This window comes from Labrus mixtus, chromosome 7, assembly GCF_963584025.1.
Source record: "Labrus mixtus chromosome 7, fLabMix1.1, whole genome shotgun sequence".
Taxonomy (NCBI): Eukaryota; Metazoa; Chordata; class Actinopteri; order Labriformes; family Labridae; genus Labrus; species Labrus mixtus.
Window position 1 is genome coordinate 23,173,931 of NC_083618.1, and position 19,347 is coordinate 23,193,277.

Consider the following 19,347-nt stretch of genomic DNA (forward strand, 5'->3'; position numbering starts at 1 on the left):
ACGCCACCTCTACCATCTCCGTGCTCTAATGAACCTGCTGCATTATGTTTCCTGTTCTCCAGTATGTTCTTCTCCACTCTTTAGTTCAGATTGTGAGGCGCCGCTTTAACCGATGCAGCTTCACTAATTCAAGAATCCTGTAAGAATAAATTTACAGACACTGAATCCTGTCCAGTTTGTTTATTTATGTTTGGCCTTTGTTTACCGATTCATCAAACAAGTCGTATTCATCATTAATTCATGAGACTTATTTCTTCCAAAACAAAATCATAACCACGAGTTCCCCACAACAAAACAGAGCACTTCAAATTACAGTTCATTCAGAGCGAGAGTTCATTAGCAGCGTCCAATCAGGCTGAGAGGAGCCGGCTCTGAAACAAACAGCTGGAGAGAGGAAGGAGGCTGATTGAACAGATGGGTTTACATTTTCCTTTGAGCATTTAGTTTTTTTTAAACAACTGAGCTGTAACACAAAAAAAACATGGCACCCAAAAAAAAAGCACTAGTTACCTGATATCTTTAAATTGAATCCCACTGTGTTTGATACCCAGGAGTCAGTGTGAAAGTGGTCCATCTGTTAGAATTAGAATAAAACACACTTTTTTGTAACAGTCAGAAGAAAATCAGATTACTTGAACCCACATGGAGCAAAGGGGGGAACTAGCATCTTTAAAGCGAAGACAAAAAGCTTCTGCAGGAATCACACTCTAGTCAAAGCTCCTGTTTCCACAGCGTGCGCAGCCGCCCGGAGTGTTCCAGCAGCGCCACTATGCTCTACTCTGTTTTATCTAAACTGCAAGGGAGCTCGCTGCAAGCTCACATCAAGCTGGACAGGAAGTCAAAATAAATGTTTAATATTAAACCAGAGAGACTTTACTGTGATCTCCACATAGAGTTTAAATGCACAGTATGTAAAATCCACCACCAGGGGGCTCTCCATCAAAACAATAACAAGAGATGACGTCGAGGCTGGCGGGGAATCATGGGAGTGATTCTCTCTGCTACCCCTCCCCCCAACACCCCAGATGAAAATGAACTCAGAGTCGACAGTAGTCACGACGACCGGGAAAAACCGACCTGAGGAAGAAAATGTGTTTACAGACGAGCTAATGTACGAGAGTATAATTGACATGACGTTTTTATCACAGCAGCACATACAGCAACAGGACAGTAGTTTTCAGTAGCAGCTCATGCTTCCTCATGCAGCGGTCTTTGACGTAACATTCGGTGTTTCCACGGCAACGATGAACATGTCGTGTCTGTCATGGCGGCTCATCCTGAATGTTAACGTCATAAAATTCTATGCGTTAGTATGCCGGGATTCAGCTCTGTAGTGGTTGAAATGTTCAAGAGGAATCTCACACACACACACAGAAAAAATATACACACACACACACACACACACACGCACACGCACACGCACACACACACACACACACACACACACACACACACACACACACACACACACACATAAAAAGGGAGGCACACTGATGAAGGCAGTGAGCTGCATGGCAATACATCTTACACATACAGAACTCTATTACACTGTATGCCTGCAATTAGAGTCAAAGTGATGGAGTGAACACACACACACACGCACACGCACACACACACACACACACACACACACACACACACACACAGTGATCAGTCTATTTGTCAGTGAGTTAGTTAATGTCATTGGCTTTGCTGAGAAGAAGTCTCCGCGGTCTCTTCTCAATCAACACTCATTGATCGGCCTCCTGAGTGTGCACACATGGCATCACTGTGAACATGTTTGTGTGCAACCATTCATGCATGCGACTGCGACAGTGCGTGTAGAAGCAAGAGAGTGTGTGTGTGTGTGTGAGTTGTATAACTGTTGTGCACTTGACGTACAGCCCTTCTTAAACAGATTTAATCTCTGAAGTAAAGCTGAGAAAATGTGTGTTTGCATGAAAACTCTGACTCGCGTTTAGGAATAAGTTTGAGACCAGAGACATTAGAAGCAGAGGATGAGGTTGTGTATCAATGTTGTTAAGATGCATCACATTAAAGGTGATCCACGTTAGCACAAATTTAATATGAATATACGATGTATGACTGAGAACGATGGCCAACTTCTTCGCAGTAGCTAAAGGCAAGGCAAGGCAAGTTTATTTATATAGCACATTTCAACAACAAGGCAATTCAAAGTGCTTCACACAACATCAAAAGCATCATGACAGAGGGAAAAAAAGAAATATTAAAATAGAAAATTTAAAAATCACTAAAACAAACAATTCAAAATCACATAGAAGACCCATTCAGACATTCCTTGGCATTTTTACTACCTCCTGATATTCCAGATTTTATTAAGGGAGTCGGTTTGGTTTACTGTAACCAGGACACACTTTATCTTGAATATTCAGTTTATTGCTTCTTTCCTACCCAGTAATTGGTATCACACGATATGTTTAAAGTCCTTCTAAGGACTCTTCAATTAAAGCTAAGCTAGAGGTTAGCGTTTAAACGACTTCATGTCTAGACTTCCTGCTCTGTGCACGGCTTTGTTCACAGTCCATTTAGCAACTTGAGAAGCGTCCATGGCGGAGAAAACGGCCTCTCCAGATATGTCACTTTCATTTCCTGGTTCATAAGAACCTGTGTCCACCTAGCATTTTTCTCAGGCAGAAAAGCGCTCGCTGTGCACTCTGGAGCACTTGGATGGAGCGCTTGTGCACTGACAATAAAAGTGCTGCACATGCGTGTGGTCTCTATGGCAACAGTATGACGGACACTGCTCCACTGTTTTTATAAATAGATTTTAGAGATCGTTTCTTCCTCTACACTATGAGCATCAAACGGACGATTTGGGTAATCGGAACGATCTGCAGGAGACAAATATCATATATTTTGAAAAGAGCGCCGGTGATGTCAACAGCGCCTTTCCAAAAGGTTAAAGATGCTAGGAGCGGCTGCACAAAAACAGCGAAGCGCTCAGAAAAAGGATGCAGGGCGCTGTGTTTTTTTTTTCTGGCCGGCCGCCTGCTGCTGCAAACGCTCTCTCCTTCTTGACAACAATTGAAAAAGGACGCCGCGCCTCAGAGGGCCTAGCATCCATCTGAGGAGCGGCCGTTCATGTGTTTGTGCTGCGTCACAGTTTAACTGTAAAAAGTAAGTCACACAGACTGTTTTTAAATCCAAACAGGAATTACGTTTGAAGCATTACTAAAATGTATTTATCATGCAGGTTTTTAGAGCGACTGAGTGAGAGATACATAAATTAGCATGCCTCTTAAAGTCTGTCTGGATTAATATTAGCTTACATTTCTTGTTTTGTCAGTCTGATAAGTGACAAAGTGTTGCTGTGTTTTTTGCCCTTAAGCAAAGAAGCCCCGAGGGAACTGAACCGCTTATTCAGGCGAGGTCTAGACCTTCACTGCTCATTGATCCACATTGTTTCGATGAGTGTCTGTATGTGTGTGTGCTGTCATTACTGCCGATTGCTAATTGCTAGCAAAGAGAATAATGAAGCAGTTTCAGTTTGTGTGTGTACATGTGCACACTCTATCATTTTGCTGTCGTTAGCACTGCTGCTAATTGCTAGTACGCAGAGTAATTAAGCACTCTGTGTGTGTGTGTGCGTGTGTGTGTGCGTGTGCATCATCAGTCACTGTCCTGTCTTTAGCACTCCGGCTAATTGCTAACAGACTGTGTTATGGAGTGCTCCCTCGGGACTGTTAAACAACTTCAAACTTCGATACATTCAACACACACTGCTCACACTGACCGTGTGTGTGTGTGTGTGTGTGTGTGTGTGTGTGTGTCTGTGTGTGTGTGTGGGAGTGGGGGTGCTGCTTATCTGAGGATTAATGAAGGTAGCAGGTGAGGTATGTGCACTCGTCAGAATGTGCAACAGAGAATCACTTACTAATGTGTCTGTGTGTGTCGTCCTAACAGTTATTTTGTCAACCAAAAGGTGAGCGAGAAATGTGACATCGAAGGGGCTTTGGGTTCTGTTCAAACCAATAAACAAATATTACAAAAAGAAAAATGGCCACTGATCTCTCTGAAGTGAAACAAAATTGTGAAAACAAGTAGAACTGACAAACCAAATCAAAGAAGTGAGCAGTGTACAAAAGAAATATCCTAAGTGTAAGGCCGGAGATATACTTGCAGCCATCTGTGTCATGAGTGTAATTTTTGATAATATTTAACTATATGAGACGCATGTAGCTAGACAATACCACAAGAGGGCACACCGGGGAGCTCAACAACCTGGTGTGTGGGATGTAAACTACAAACAGACGCTTGAGAAAGTTACTAGAATTTTAAAGGTAGAGTCAGCAGCTTCTTCTTACAAAATAAAATACAGACTTCAATCGTCCCTTCTGAGCCTCCGTATATGTGTGGTGGTGACTGTGTTCTGCAGAGACCCTGTCCTCTGACTGGATTTTACTGATCTGGTTTGTTCTGGTTGACTCGGGACGTTTCTGGGCGGAGCTGGTGTGTTTCCTCCAGCCAATGACAGCGCAGCAGGTGAGTTTAGGAGTGGATACAATTCAGTGATCAGAGTTTGTGCTAGCTTGTGCTAGCGTGTGTTAGCTTGCAGTGTAGGTACAAGCAGTAAACGTACACATTATGTCCTGCAGGGAGTGAAGAGCCCAGGAGAAGGGGCCCAGTTTGAATGTTGTTTTAAAATTCTGCAAAGAAAAATTCTACTGACTCTAACTTAAATTCTGAGATCAGAACAAATAAAATATTAACTTCAATAATCAATAGTAACATCAGATCATGTTGACGCCTGCAGTGTTAACATGCGAGCAGAGCTTAAGATGAAGAAAATCAACAGATAGCTTTTGTCTCTGCCTCCACAGAAATTTCCATATTTGTAAGAAATGTCAACAATAACTTTGATGTCAGCCGGCGCTTACTAGTTTTCTTTCTCTGATTATACAAGCCCTTAATAATAATATAATCATAATTCTTTGTAAACCCGAAATCATTTAAATCAGTGTTTCACATCCAAAGAAGAAACCTCGAACCAGCAATCAGCACTTTTGTTCTCAGTGAATGGTGAGTCATCGTATCAAACATCAGTCTGGTAAGAACAAACGTAAGAACACTGCAGTGAAGAGAGAGCTGGTCACAATTGACAAAAACGGGACTAAAAGGATTTTAGAAAACCAGGGAACACATGAGTTCAAAACTAGGATCTCTGTTCAGCCTGACGCATGCTTGCAGCGGGCTCCATTGACTGCAGTGCGTGCTGTGGAAACACAAGCATTGACCAGAGAGGGCGCTGCAATCAGCTCCAGAAAGCGTTGCTCTGATGGATCCTGTTGAAGCGGCCAGTCACACAGTGGTTTGTCCTGAGCCGCCTCATTCTGTGGCGTTACCTTTTAGTGTCTCTTTTCTCTTTTGACGAAATTCATCATCAGTGTGTTTTATTAAGACACTCATGAAATGCAACAAATGCACTTCAGTCAGTGCATTCACTCTCATGGTTGGCAAATATACCTGGGCAGCCCGCACAAGTATCGTCCATGTGTGGGCAACAAATTTTAAAAAATGTCCCAAATCCAAAAATTAATGCAAAAGTCCCAAGAAATGCAACGACGGAAAGGTACACAAAATGCATTAACTTTAAGTTCACTATAATGCAGAGTAAAAAAAACACCAATCCTGGAAACACATGCAAAAGAAGAAACACTGCACATCCCATGATCAGCAGATCTGTGCAGTGAAAGAATGACAGGAGTGAGGTGAAGACGTCTCTGTGGTCCATGCATCGCTGACTGCTGTGAGAAAAAAAAAAAATACTGGAGGTGTTTGTGTAAAACGTATGTAAGATCCAGCTTTGTGGTTCTTTTTCAGATTTAAATCAAATCTCTCTTAGTATGAGTGTTGGATTTACTTACCTTACCTGCTGAGACGAGAGTGAAAAAGTGAAGACAATAAATGGCAGAGATAATGATGTGTGTGTGTGTGTGTGTGTGTGTGTGTGTGTGTGTGTGTGTGTGTGTGTGTGTGTGTGTGAGTGAGTGAGTGAGTGAGTTTGAAAGAGTGTGAGTCCCTGAATGTAAAGAATGAAAAACAGTCAAAGCAAACCGTAATCGATCAAACAGACACAAATAAATGAGAAGAAGTGAGAAGAATTAAGAATAGAATTAAAATAGTGAGAGGAAGAGGGTGTGTGTGTGTGTGTGTGTGTGTGTGTGTGTGTGTGTGTGTGTGTGTGTGTGTGTGTGTGTGTGTGTGTGTGTGTCTCCCTCACGACAATGAATGGTGAGTAAATGTGTTTAGCTCCTCTGGTCCGACTGCAGTGTCAGCTCAATATCAATCATCTGCTCTCTCTCATATCCACACACACACACACACAAACACACACACAGACACACTCACTTCATCATTTACAAACAAGCCCACATCGTCTTCCTCTTTTAATTCTTCCCTTTATTTGTCATTTATTTAAATCTCTTTGATCGATGAAAGTGAATCAGATCGAGTGCAGAAGCACATCAATGTTCAAGCACGTCTCTTGGTGTCTTTCATCCCAATCATTCAAACACAATCACACACACACAAATACACACACCTTAACACACACACATTTGTATTTAGTTACATGTCTTGACCATAACCAAACCTCTTTTGTTTGGGACTTGATCCCTTAGTGAACTGAATTCATACCTCAAAATCATCACAGTCAAATATTTAGGCGACTGCATGTTATGAGACATACAAAGAAAAAAAACTAAAGAGATCTTTGTCTTCTAGATTACCGACATGTTACCTTTAATTTAGGAATAAACTTCAGTTTGATCTGTACATATGTCCTTGATCCAGAGTTTATCTTTCTTTTCCTTTTTTTAAGATTTATTTTTGGGCATTTTATGTTTTTATTGGAGAGACAGGACAGTGGATAGAGTTGGAAATCAGGGAGAGAGAGAGTAGGGAATGACATGCGGGAAAGGAGCCACAGGTCGGATTTGATCCAGGGTCGCCCGCTTAGAGGACTATAGCCTCCATGTATGGGGCGTGCGCTCTAGCCACTGCGCTACAGCACAGATTGTTCCTGTAAATATACGTCATAGCCACCTCCTCAAAAATTAAATACAGCTAATTTCCTCATGTAGAGTTATGTTTTTTCGCTCCTCAAAAATACTTTCTTTCTGCTATACCCAGCCCATGTTACCCTGAATTGCTTGCTAGAGCTTGTTAAATTATAAATAACCCCTTCTCTCATAGTCCCCTTACACTCATGATTGTCAGGTGTTGAGTCACCAGACGGCTCGGTCAGGTGTTATGCAGCTTCTTGTCACAGCTGAATCACTTCTTTTGCTTCGCGTGGAGCGGTGCGAGTGCCAGGTCACATCACATCAATGCACAGTCTTGAGAAGTCCCAGCTCTTTATTGTGAACAAGCTTTCTTTGTCTTAACACCTGGATGTTTGTGTCAGGGTCACCCAGACCACAAGCCGAAACGTGTTGGTCTAATAAAGTCAATCAAGTTGCTGCGGGACCTTTTTCACCTCTTCAAGCCTTTCACTCTCACCTTGGAAGTCGATGGAGTCGTGCCAGAAAACCTGACACTGCTTATTGTGTTTCAGAGTTTAGATTCCTGTTTTATTTTGTTTCTTTCTTCTTTTTTTGATTTAAAAAAATATTTTGGGGCTTTTTGTAATGGAGAGATAGGACAGTGGATAGAGTTGGAAATGACATGCGGAAAAGGAGCCACCGGCTGGATTTGAACCCGGGAGGACTACAGCCTCCATGCATGGGGCATGCACACTAACCACTGCACCACCAGTGCCCAAGTTTCTTTCTTCTGTCATGATGCTTGTTTTCCTTATGTGGATTTTGTATTGCTTTACGTCCTAGTTTAGTCTTAAGTGTTTCCTGTTTTATTTTGTAATTTCTTATACTTGTGTTTCTCGGTGTCCTGTGAGTTCTCTGTGTCTTTAGAGTTTCCTGTTTTATTTTGTAATTCTTGTCCCCGGTGTGTCTTGTCTGACTTCCTCCCTTTGTTTGTTCTCTCTCTTTGATCGCCCCTATTATCTTTACCTGTTTCTGATTTACCCAGTGTTTATAATCTTTGTGTTCCTTCTCTTTTGTGTCAGTTCATACATCTACCGACCCGTGTTGATAAGTTGTACTTCCCAGTAGTGTTTCCTCGTGGCTCTTGATTTTCTCCATATTGATTTTTTTTTCGAAATGAAGGCCTATAGTCAACATGTAGGCGGGTATTTTTTTAAACTGAGGTTTTCCTCCTCTGGTTAAAAAAGTTCTCAAAAACATCTTCGTCCACATGAAAAAGCAAAAACGCATTGTTACGGCTGAGATGATGAACACCAATGTCCTTGACATGTAAAAATGATCTCGCCATTCCTCTTCAACTACCATTTCATTTTCAAAGTCGTCCAATCAGGCGTCTCCGCTCGTCAACAAAGTGGGAGAGTAACTGTGTTTGTATGTGTGAGCAAGCAAAGAGTCCAGTTCGCAACGTTAGCATCAGCGCTAGTTTGGCTACGTCTGCCATTGCACTAATCTCATGTAAACTAAAGTGACAGCGTCGCACGATGACGTCACACGGAGGAGAAACCGGGGCACAGCGTGACGTTACAAGAACAAAACTCGGTTTTCCCCATCTACACAGAAACACCTTAAATTGAGTTTCTGAACATATTCACCCTGGAAGGAGTCTAAAGGAGAGTTTACAGTGACCTAAAATGCACAGAAGAACCTCTGTTGGACCAGGCCTAGGTATGTTTTTGTCAGCCTTTTAGTTTTGTTATCTGCACCAGGGTCCTCCTCTTTGTTTTTGACAAACGGTGACACTGAGAAATTAATATAAAAAAATGTTATGCATTTTTTATAGTCCAACAAATAGCCTACTGCATATTTTTTTGTGTTCTTAACCAGTTGAAATGTTCCTGATATAAATCACTTAAAAGAGAATATTTATGTGGGTTATGTTTACTCAAACACAAACCTATGAACAGATTTTTGGAGCAGTCTCTCTATTTCCAGCTGTGGATTTTTACAATAGTTAAAGCTTTATATTTACCCTCTGAACAAGTGATGATCAGAAAAAAACGTTGTCACCTTCAAGAACTACATCTCAAATTAATCCACATGAAGATGGAACAGCACCAACTACACACACACACAGTCGGGATAGACCATCCATCATCAATGTTTGGCTGAGGTTCCCTAACTGTTGCTTCATGAGGGATAATTCAGCCTGTTAACTCTCCACTGAGGACGAACACAAACACCTGCTGTCAGTCCCTGCATGTTTGTGTGATTCCCCATCATCCTGTTCCTGTTCTTTGTCCAGAGTTTGGTGCATATTTGTCAAAGTATTCATGTTTAGACGAGGGGGGAGTAAATAATGAGTTTAATCTCCAGCTGTTCTGTGGTCGTGCTCAGCAGCTCCCACTGCAAATATAAATAAAACTGCAGGAGCCTGAAGCAGAAGTGAGCCGACAAAGAGAAAAAAACATGACGAGTGCTATGTTCCCTCAGCTTAAAAATTAAACACATCGAGATATGCCTGAAGCCATCATATGAGACTACTTAAAGCTGCAAAGATTTGCTACAATTTATCCATAAATATACAAACTGCATTTTAACTGTTTACCCCCCTCTGTTCTGAAAGAGGCTGTTTACCCTGGATCAACCGAATAAGGAAGCTGAGTGCCATGTTTTTGAACCACACACAGTTCTGCTCGAGGGCTTCGAAAGTCGTAACCCAATTACAGATGTTGCAGAAAGTTTTACAGAAGTGGATTGAACACATCCAACCATACTTTTAACCATGCTGTCTACAAAAATAATTTCACCATCCAGATTCTCGCTCTGTCATGCTGTGTTTTCAAGGATTTCTTTTTTTTTTTTTAGTCCTGCAGCCCTCTTGTTTTCAAACAGAGCAAATAATTTACATTCACATTTTGCACAAACTAAAATATGACATGTTTGACCCCTTAAAATTCTGGACACATTAACTAAACTGATCACAAGCAGGACTTTGGATCTAACATGGTTTGCTTTTATATTTGACTCCCAACATGCAAATGAAACACAGCAACACACTTGTTGTTTAATCATGAAAAACTGTTATTCATTCATAAAGTCACCCAGCAATTATCTGCTACAAAAGAAGAGATTATTTATGTTTCAGATTTGAAAATGAAATTAACTTATAGAGCACATCCAAAAACAACTCACGTTGACCAAATTGCTGTAAAATCAATAAAGAAAAATTCTCATCCCCCCCAAAAAAGAGAGAGAAAACTATGAACCATGAAAACTGACTAGTAACCCACGGCTGCTATGACCAGCGTAATGACTGTGCGGCTTCGTTATGGCACTGTTGCAGACTTGAACTTTGCACTAAGAAAAGTGCTAATATAATGTGAGGTGAATATAGTGCCGGATGAGAGTCTGTGTTATAGCGGGGGTGGGGGTAGGTATGGGGCATTATTAATTAGGCTGACTGGGAATTAGGATTTTTTTAATACGTATATTTTGCAAAAATATAACTCTAATCAATCAAAGAATGCAAATAAATGAGAAGGAAATAGTTGAATTAAAAAAGTGAGGGGATGTGGGCTTGTTTGTAAATGATATGTGTGTGAGTATTCTTGTTTTGCTATCTTTATAAGGACCAATAACAGTTTCCAACACTCAGAGTGAGGACATATCTTTACTGTGAGAACATTAAGCCTGTCCTCACAATTTAATGCACAATTTTAAGGTTAAGACTAGATGTTATATTTATTTTGTTTGGTTTGAGACCTTTAGTTTAACTTTGTATTCAATGGTCCCCAAATCCTACCACATCATTCAACTGATAGTCCTGGTTAGCACAGAAAAACAGACATTTGTGTATAAACTGTTATGAAACGGCCATGCGGTTGTCTTGGATGTGAACCTCAGTGGCAGCTTGTCTGCTCTCCTCTCTTCACCTTGTCACTACACCTTGTCTTTCATCCCTTGGTCTCTCTCTCTCTCTCTCTCTTTGTCTGACTGTCAAATCCTCTCTCGTCCTACGTCTCTTCTTAAGTTGTTCAGGAGTGGCGGTCTACCTTTTATTTAACCTCTCTCTATCAGAGTCACTACTGCCAACACACATGCACACTCACTACATGCCCACATAATGGAGAGACCTATTGGAAATGCTAGGATTTTTGTATTCTCTTTTTCTTACTTTATCTCCTTCTACCTTTTGGTCCAAAACAATTGCATTTTCAAGATGATGAAAGTGCTTGAAAACTCACAACACATTGCAGACTTGTAACAAGTGGTGACATTATTAAGTTTTAAGGCGTTAATTGGCTCCATAGCACCCGCTAGAAAATAGAAATGAAGTGGCACCTGCAGCTACAATCATGTTGTAGTAGATACACCGGTTAGTACTCATGTTTTATGTGCAAGCCCTCGGTTTGTTTTAACCAACCCTTACTAAACATTTTATTCAATTTACCTAAAACTTGGCCATGTACAAATAATATATTGATTCAAAGTTGTTCAAATCTTGAGTTTTCCTTGGGAAAGGGCAGGGCGCTGGCAGCAATTTCAATGTTTGCAACAAAATAAATAGTATTTGTAATATTTTAATGTCAAATATGCCCCGAATTTAACATTTTTGACAGGATTTGTAAGGAAGAAGATAGGCCCGCGCACTTGCTCAAATGCCACAAAAAGTTTGAATTCATCACGTTTCGACCAGTCAATCTGCTGATTTTGCACTGCCTTGCACCTATGTGATGTGCGTGTAACTACCTCCTTTTTCTGTGATAAGATTTGTAACCCAAAGAATTCTGTACCACCAACTAAGGCCAAGCAGAGGGTACATGTACACTTTGATGTCATCCTTTTTCCTCAACCTAATCCATCTTGAATGTGCTCAGAAAAGCCTAAAGACCATGAAGATACTTTATTATGAAGATCTGAAGTTAATCAAACGGTGACACTCTGGCAGGACAAACATCAAACATAATAAAACATGGACGTAGTCGCAGTGATGTCACCCATAGGTTTCCGAAGAGGTGTTATGAAGCACGATGATGGTGGTCGCCATATTGGAATTCCTCAACCTAACTTTCGATCAATCTAGTAACAGGCAAAGATGTGGAGCTAAGGTGGTTCTAACATCTCCTGGGTCCATCTGTCTCCACTTACCAAGTATAGGAATTATGAATAACTCTTTGTAAAGTTGGACATTTTGATATGGGACCCAATGAGGATATCTTCGCTTTTGGAGCCAGCCTCAAGTGGACACTCGAGGTTCTGCAGTTTTTCGCACTTCCGTAATTGGCTTCATTTTTCAACAATGGAGAATGCCGCTTTGCTTACACACATCTCCATATGCCAATTTCCAGGTTTGGTCACATTGCCATCTACGGGCAAGTTAGACTTCAAATACATTTGCATTGCGCGGTCTACACTCGCTGTATCTTGAATGCGACATCGATGTTATTTTACACCATGTTAAGAAAATAGCAGGCAATATGTAACGCCATTGTGCAAAAGCCTGAACAATTCAATGCCTTATTGACCTTAATGACCATCAAGGACACATCACTCCCTGAGTGCTACAAGTGTTGCTTGCAGCTTTTATGTATGTACAAATGTTTATCGGTCTCGTCTTCCTCTCTCTCTCTCTTTCAGACATTTGTCACAGTGTTTATACTTATTGCACCACAAATCAATAAGAAATCCTGCAATGCATCATATTTTCATGGACAGCTTCAGTTCCCAGAGTGCCAAAAGATCTATTGATTCATTTAATGACTGAATGACTTGCAGGATCTGTCTCGTTTCACACAGAGCCGTCTGCTGCTTGTTTCTTCACAGTGATGAGACCCGGGAGGTAATTTATTTCCACAGTAACCGCCCTGCACAACATAAAGGACTGAGAGGAAAATTATTTGGGTGAGCAGTCAGGGATGGAAATGACTGCATTTATCTGTACAGAGGGTATTCAGCAGCAGGGCATGAAAAAGAGATACTGGCAGCAATAAGGATGACTCTTTAAAACACACACATATTCACACACTGTTGTGACCGGCTTCCTCTTTCAGTTGACCTCACCTTGTTGAGCCTGCAGACTACCTATCGATACTTCCCTCCAATCCCATTTATCAATACTCCACACTGCTAAATAACAACGTCAGATTCACATATCGATATCCGACACTGTTGTATCAAATTAGAGCTCTTTTTTCTATCAATACCAAGGACTGTGTGTACCCAGGACTGTGTGTATTCAATGAGACAGAGGGCAGGATCAATGGCATGCAGCTACTGCAGCCATTCCTGAAGCCTTATCAATGCCAGCCGCCGTCCTGACAAATGATAACTCAGACGGATCAATAGGTTGTGCTGATGGTAACGATGCATCGCCCGGTTGTTACCCCTGTATCAGCACACTGAAACCTTACAAGCCCTCCAGAAATTGTTGAGAACATTTCAGGACAGACTGCACCTGAAATCTTTCTCATAAAGTATGCCAAACACTTTGTTTGTGGTTTTCAAATTTATAAATGAAATGCTATGAAAAGTTACAAAAAGCTTTGCACATCCATTTCATAAAACAGGTGTGTAGAAGAGCAATGTGTCCTTCAAAAACCTTTAAACCTTAACCTCTTAACTTCAGACTTTAGACTTTATTGTCCCTATGGGGAAATTCCTTCTCACAGCACCATTTATGTCCAAACATACAATTTCCACCCAAAGAACAGTACATACACAAAACACAGAGTCTAAAACAAGCAGAGTTAAACAACAATCAAGAGTTCGCACTCTGACCTGTTCAGCGAGGCCTTTTGTTCAGGGCCGCTATAGAGAACAAACCATATGACGTATTTTTGTAGGCCAACCCGGAAGTAGCATCACCATGGGGTCTAACGAGAATTCGCCTATGGGATTTTTGCATTGGATTTTGGATCACTGCAGAAAATAAGCTCTGTGGCAAACGCATGTTTCTGAAGCGTAGGCGTTTTGTTCAGCAGGATAATCTTCACAGATGAACACCATTTTTATGATGTTTGAAGTCTTAATGCGGCCGACAGAAGTAAAAAGCTAACATTATGCTCCAAGCGAACTACACCACGGTCGGATGCTTGTGACGTCACTAGCGTTATGCTTCAGACGATCTCTGATAAGCTAATCAGCGTAGCTTGATAAATTGTTTACTAACATAATATTTGCCTTAACCTAAAGATTAAACCTGCATGACAGATCTCCGACTAGTGAGAGAGTTCCCGGCCTCTGTTCCCGGCCTCTGTGCCCAGCGTGATGACTTTTAATGTCCATGACAACCACTGTATTCACATTAAGCCACTTGTTAGCAACCGCCTTTTTAAAGACGCGTAAAATTCACAAGTGGGAGTATTTCCTAATGTAGTTTATGTGGTCTAACAAAACACCAACATCTCTTAAGCTTGTGTTAACCACAGACCTTATTTCAGGCGTCTAACCACAAACCCATTCAAAATCCCCATTGACTTTTAGATGTTAGACCCCATGGCGCTAAAATGCTAACTTACTTCCGGGTTTTAGGACTCATTCCTGTGGCGCTCTATAACAGCAGGGATTAGGCTTTTCCCAAGGATCTTCTGCACCTCAGTGCTCTGTACCTCCATCCTAATGGAAGTGGGGTGAGGTGGGGGTCCAGTGGATCCTGTTCTATTGAGGTTGCAGTGTGTGTGATGGCCCTGTTGTTGACTTCTATTAGGCTGTGGGGGTGGAGACCAATTATTCTGGCAGCTGTGATTTTGATGTATATGAGTTTGGTGTTGTGTTTAACAGATATCATGTAAAAGAAGCAGGTGGAACAGTACATAAGGTTAAGTAAGATGGTGTTGGTAAATACTATGGCACTTATTCAACAGGTCCTGGCAGAGCTCCGGTCCTTATAAGAACAAGACAAACAGGTTACTGATGCGATGAGATGTGTCACACATACAAAAGGACAATGAGATTCATCATAAGGAAATAAACACAAAACAAGAATAGATTGGGAGGAGTTTACTGACAACTCATGAGCCAGCTTTCGATTTTAGATGTTTTACCGGCTGTGTTTTCAATCTTCACTCGCAGAGAAAATGGCTTCGCGGACGGAGAGGGAGCTCACCTGTCCTGTCTGCCATGAAATGTTTGAAGACCCTGTTGTCCTGTCATGCAGCCACAGCTTCTGTAAAGACTGCCTGAAGAGCTGGTGGAGAGAAAAACGGATACGCGAGTGTCCGATCTGTATCAATCGCTCTATTTAGTGATCCACCACGCAACTTGGCTTTGAAGAACCTGTGCGAGACCTTCTTACAGGAGGGAGCTCGGCAAGCTTCTGCAGAGTCTGACGCTCTCTGCGGTCTGCACAATGAGAAGTTCAAACTCTACTGCGTGAACCATCAGCTGCCCGTGTGCCTCGTCTGTCGGCATTCAGATTCACACGCTGGGCACAGAATGAGAACTATGAAAGAGGTCGCACAGGAGCACAAAGTGGAACTCCGGAAAACCCTGAAACCTGTAAGAGAGAAACTGAAAGTTTTTGAACGAGTCATAGCGAACTGTGACCAAACAGCAGAATACATTAAGGTACAGGCTTTAATCACAGAGGGGCGGATCAAGGAGCAGTTTAAGAAGTTTCACCAGTTTCTACAAGAGGAAGAGGAGGTCAGGATATCTGCTCTGAGGGAGGAAGAGAAAAAGAAGAGTGAGGTGATGAGGGAGAAGATTGAGGCTCTGAACAGAGAGATAGCAGCTCTGTCAGGCACAATCAGAGTCACAGAGAACGAGCTGAGAGCTGATGATGTTTTGTTCATGAAGAACTACAAGGCTGCAGTGAACAGAGTCCAGCAGCGCCCCCTTCCAGATGATCCAAACCTGGTCTCAGGAGTGCTGATATTCGAGGCCAAACACCTGGGAAACCTGGCTTTCGGAGTCCACACCAAGATGAGGAAGATTGTTTCCGTCTCTTCTGTGATTCTGGATCCCAACTCTGCTCATCCAGAACTCGTCCTGTCTGAAGATCTGCGCACTGTTCGATGCAGAGAGAGACAGAAGCTTCCCAACAACCTAGAGAGGTTTGATTCCTGCCTCTCTGTCCTGGGCTCTGAGGGCTTCAACTCAGGGACTCACAGCTGGCGTGTTGAGGTTGGAAACAGTCCGATGTGGATTCTGGGTGTAGCAGCAGAATCAGTCAGAAGAAAAGGAGACGTATTCTCAAAGTCTGGGTTCTGGAGAATCCTGTTTTATAAAGATGAATACACAGCATGGTCACCAACAGGACCAGAGACGGGAACAGAAGCTCTCCTCTCAGCGAAGAAACTTTGTAAGATCAAGGTGAAACTGGACTGTGACGGAGGAAAGTTGTCATTTTATAACTCTGAAACAAACACACACATACACACCTTCACACACAGGTTCACTGAGAAAATGTTTCCGTACTTTAACACAAACAGAGAAATTCCACTGTTGATATCTTGAGAGTAGCTGTAAAACCAAAGTGTACAGAAGAAGCCGGCACAATTCTCTTAATGATTAAAATGTGATCAGCATACAATAATTTGGGTTCATATGTGGACAGTTTTTATGGTTCATTCTCTAAATCGTTCTTGGTCTTGAGACCACTTTCTGAAGGTCTCAGTCTTGGAATCGAAATCATTCTTACTCGACTTGACTCGGTCTCAGACTGGGCGGACTCTGGATATTAAATCAAGACCGGTCAAGACCACCTCTGATTGGCTTTTTCCAGGTGATTAGTAGAAAAACGAATAACTTCAATTAATTCATAATTTGATTTTTATCCCCCGGTCATGGCCACAACCTTCCCGGTGTTACGGTCTAAGTGAGTGACACGCCCCCCTGCACACTTCAGATATATTTATGGTCTTGGTCTTGTCTCGGTCTCGCCCTGCCTTGGTCTTTGTCTTGACTCGGGTCTTGATCCCTAAATGTCTTGATCTCGGAGCACTCTGGTCTCGGGTATGTCTTGCTCTCGGTTAGTGTGGTCTTGACTACAACACTAGTTCATTGATTTAAATATAATTGGAAGGACTATTTTCATTATCAACAGATTGATACAGTGACAGCTTATGATTGCAGTGTTTAAATATGTACGTTTAAAACATATGTGGATCAGTTGAATATTTAAACCTTTGAGTGGGTGTCTGTGTAAGGTTTGGTATGACCTGATGTAAAGGACAATGTTTGTTTGAATGTTTTCTGTTCGGTCTTTTTAACCTGTATTGTTATGTGTTGTATGAACCTTTTGGAATCACCTCTCTGCACAACAAATGTACCTTTCTAGCAACTAATTAAGAAACCTTAACCTTTAGCTAAAAAAATTTCACTAGTGAGTGGAAAACCGTGTCTTTGTCACTGGTAGTTTAAAGATCACTTTAAGATGTTTGATCTGGTTGGGGAGAAGTTATGGGAGTTAATTGGGCTGAGATGAGACAAACAGAGAGTGGAGCCACAGAGTCTTTTGACCTTTCTCTGTCTCTCTCCTTTTCTCTCGATCTTGATGTATAACTTGGGAATATTTTGGATTATTCCATATCTGTTTTTTTGTTTATTTTTGTCTAAATAAACATCTAAACTTTCATGAAGTGGTTCAGTGGATTTGTTTGATGTGAAGTACGGACGAAGGAACTTTAAGAGCGTCAAGTTAAGGCTTCATTACACTCCCTCAACCACCGCCCGACGCCCAGCCTCCACCATCATCCCGACAACCACCGGCGTCATCATTAATGCACGTCCTGCTCCGACCTCCACCTCAGCGGTGAGGAAGTGTGGACAACAGGAACGTGAGGAAGAAGATATCCTTCCTGCAAATGATCCCATCTCCCCCTATCCTATTTTTCTTAACAATGAGTAAGGTCTTTTTCCTGCTCTTTTGTAAAGCGTCTCGAAATAACACTTGTTGAGAATTGGCACTTTACAGATACTGATTGATTGATTATTCTTCACATCTGGTTAGTCTTCTAAACGTTACACACGGGACATTCTACATTACATGTTGGTGTGGTCATGCACTTGATGTTTAATTAAATACCTGATGTGCAAATGAAACAAACGCAGGCCGAGTGTCTGAATATTGAGCCTTTCCATTTCATCCTGTGTGCAGTGAAGAAGAGTAAGTGGCATAAACTCAAAACAGGTGATTGTGTGGTGAATCTTTCTCCTCGTCGTCTTGGCTGCTTGTTCCTGTCAGGATGCATTATGGGAAGCATGTTGGCTGTTAAAGGTGACGACGGCCTGCAGAGAGCTTCAGGTTCAGTCTGCCGGCAGCTCGGGAGATTTCACCTGCTGCTGTAATCACTATCGACATAAACAGCAGCTCCCTCTGACCTGCTGAGCTCCTGAGTGTGTAAATGGGACAGCTCCAACCAATCACAGTGTTGCTTCTCCCCGGGGGCATTGCAGGAAAAATTTGAAGGGTTGTTGAGATGATTTACAGCATCAGATAAAGACACATTTTTACCATACAAATGCCTTTTCATCTCTATTTCTTTTCATGTTTTTTCCCCTGGCGTTGCTTCTTTCTTGTTAACTGCACAACATAATGATGATGGTGGGTTTCTTTACCGTTTGACCAATTGAAAACCTCTATCTTTTTCTATTGTATTTCTAGCTCACCCAAATATAGCTCGAAACAGAAGAACCCAATTGCCAAAATTGTGACGTGATGCTCATGAGTGTTGTGCAAACGGCTTTCAAATGAAGTTCAGACATTAAATGAATAGCAGTCTTTGAGTAGAATTTACTAGGAGATGGTCCGTGTCACAGATGGAAATCCCAACATACTTTTAACATGAAGTCATCTACATTCATGTTAAATGTCAGACCTGCGGGCCAAATACTGTCAGCAAGTGAGGTTTAAGTTTGTGGTGTAAAACGTTAACCTTGATCCAGTGCAGTCAAAACCGATTGATTTAAAAATGTTTCATAAACCAGAAGCAGCAAAATGAAGCAATATTTACATCCAGATGAACATAGCCTCGATCTCACAACCCAGTGGCAACAGTCCAACAATTATTTAGCCTATAACACATCCATGACACCACATAGTTTGCTTTTGAGACTGACAACATTGGATAAAAGCCTCTAATTTTGAATTTTACTCACTTTAAAAGTCCAATCATTAAGATATCTACAGACTGAGATGATAAAGTGACCTTACTATATGATCAGACATTAAGGAAACATGTTGAAGTGCTGGCTTCTCTGACAACAATGCAGCAGCCAGTATGTCCTCCTTCTAACTTTAGATTCTGGTCCTGAATGCTCTGGATTTGTTTGGACCAGAGAAGGTAGGCGGTTTTAAGACACCCCCCCCCCACACGTCCATTTTGGAAGCCCCTCAGTTTGC

The 19,347-nt window shown here is 41.7% G+C and overlaps 1 protein-coding gene across 1 annotated transcript; it reads left to right on the top strand.

The window, feature by feature from the left end:
• The first annotated feature begins 2,094 nt into the window (after positions 1-2,094).
• Positions 2,095-17,580, top strand: LOC132977244 (E3 ubiquitin-protein ligase TRIM35-like). The gene is made up of 2 exons (XM_061041712.1): positions 2,095-2,132; positions 15,248-17,580. Exons 1-2 carry the CDS (start codon positions 2,095-2,097, stop codon positions 16,458-16,460), a joined length of 1,251 nt encoding a protein of 416 aa, XP_060897695.1. The 3' UTR covers positions 16,461-17,580.
• Positions 17,581-19,347: the final 1,767 nt, after the last annotated feature.

Coding starts and splice junctions, on each gene's coding strand:
- LOC132977244 (XM_061041712.1), top strand. CDS start 2,095: ATGGCCAACTTCTTCGCAGTAGCTAAAGGCAAGGCAAG. Junction 2,133..15,247: donor GTAGCTAAAGGCAAGGCAAG/GCAAGTTTATTT, acceptor CGCTCTATTTAG/TGATCCACCACGCAACTTGG.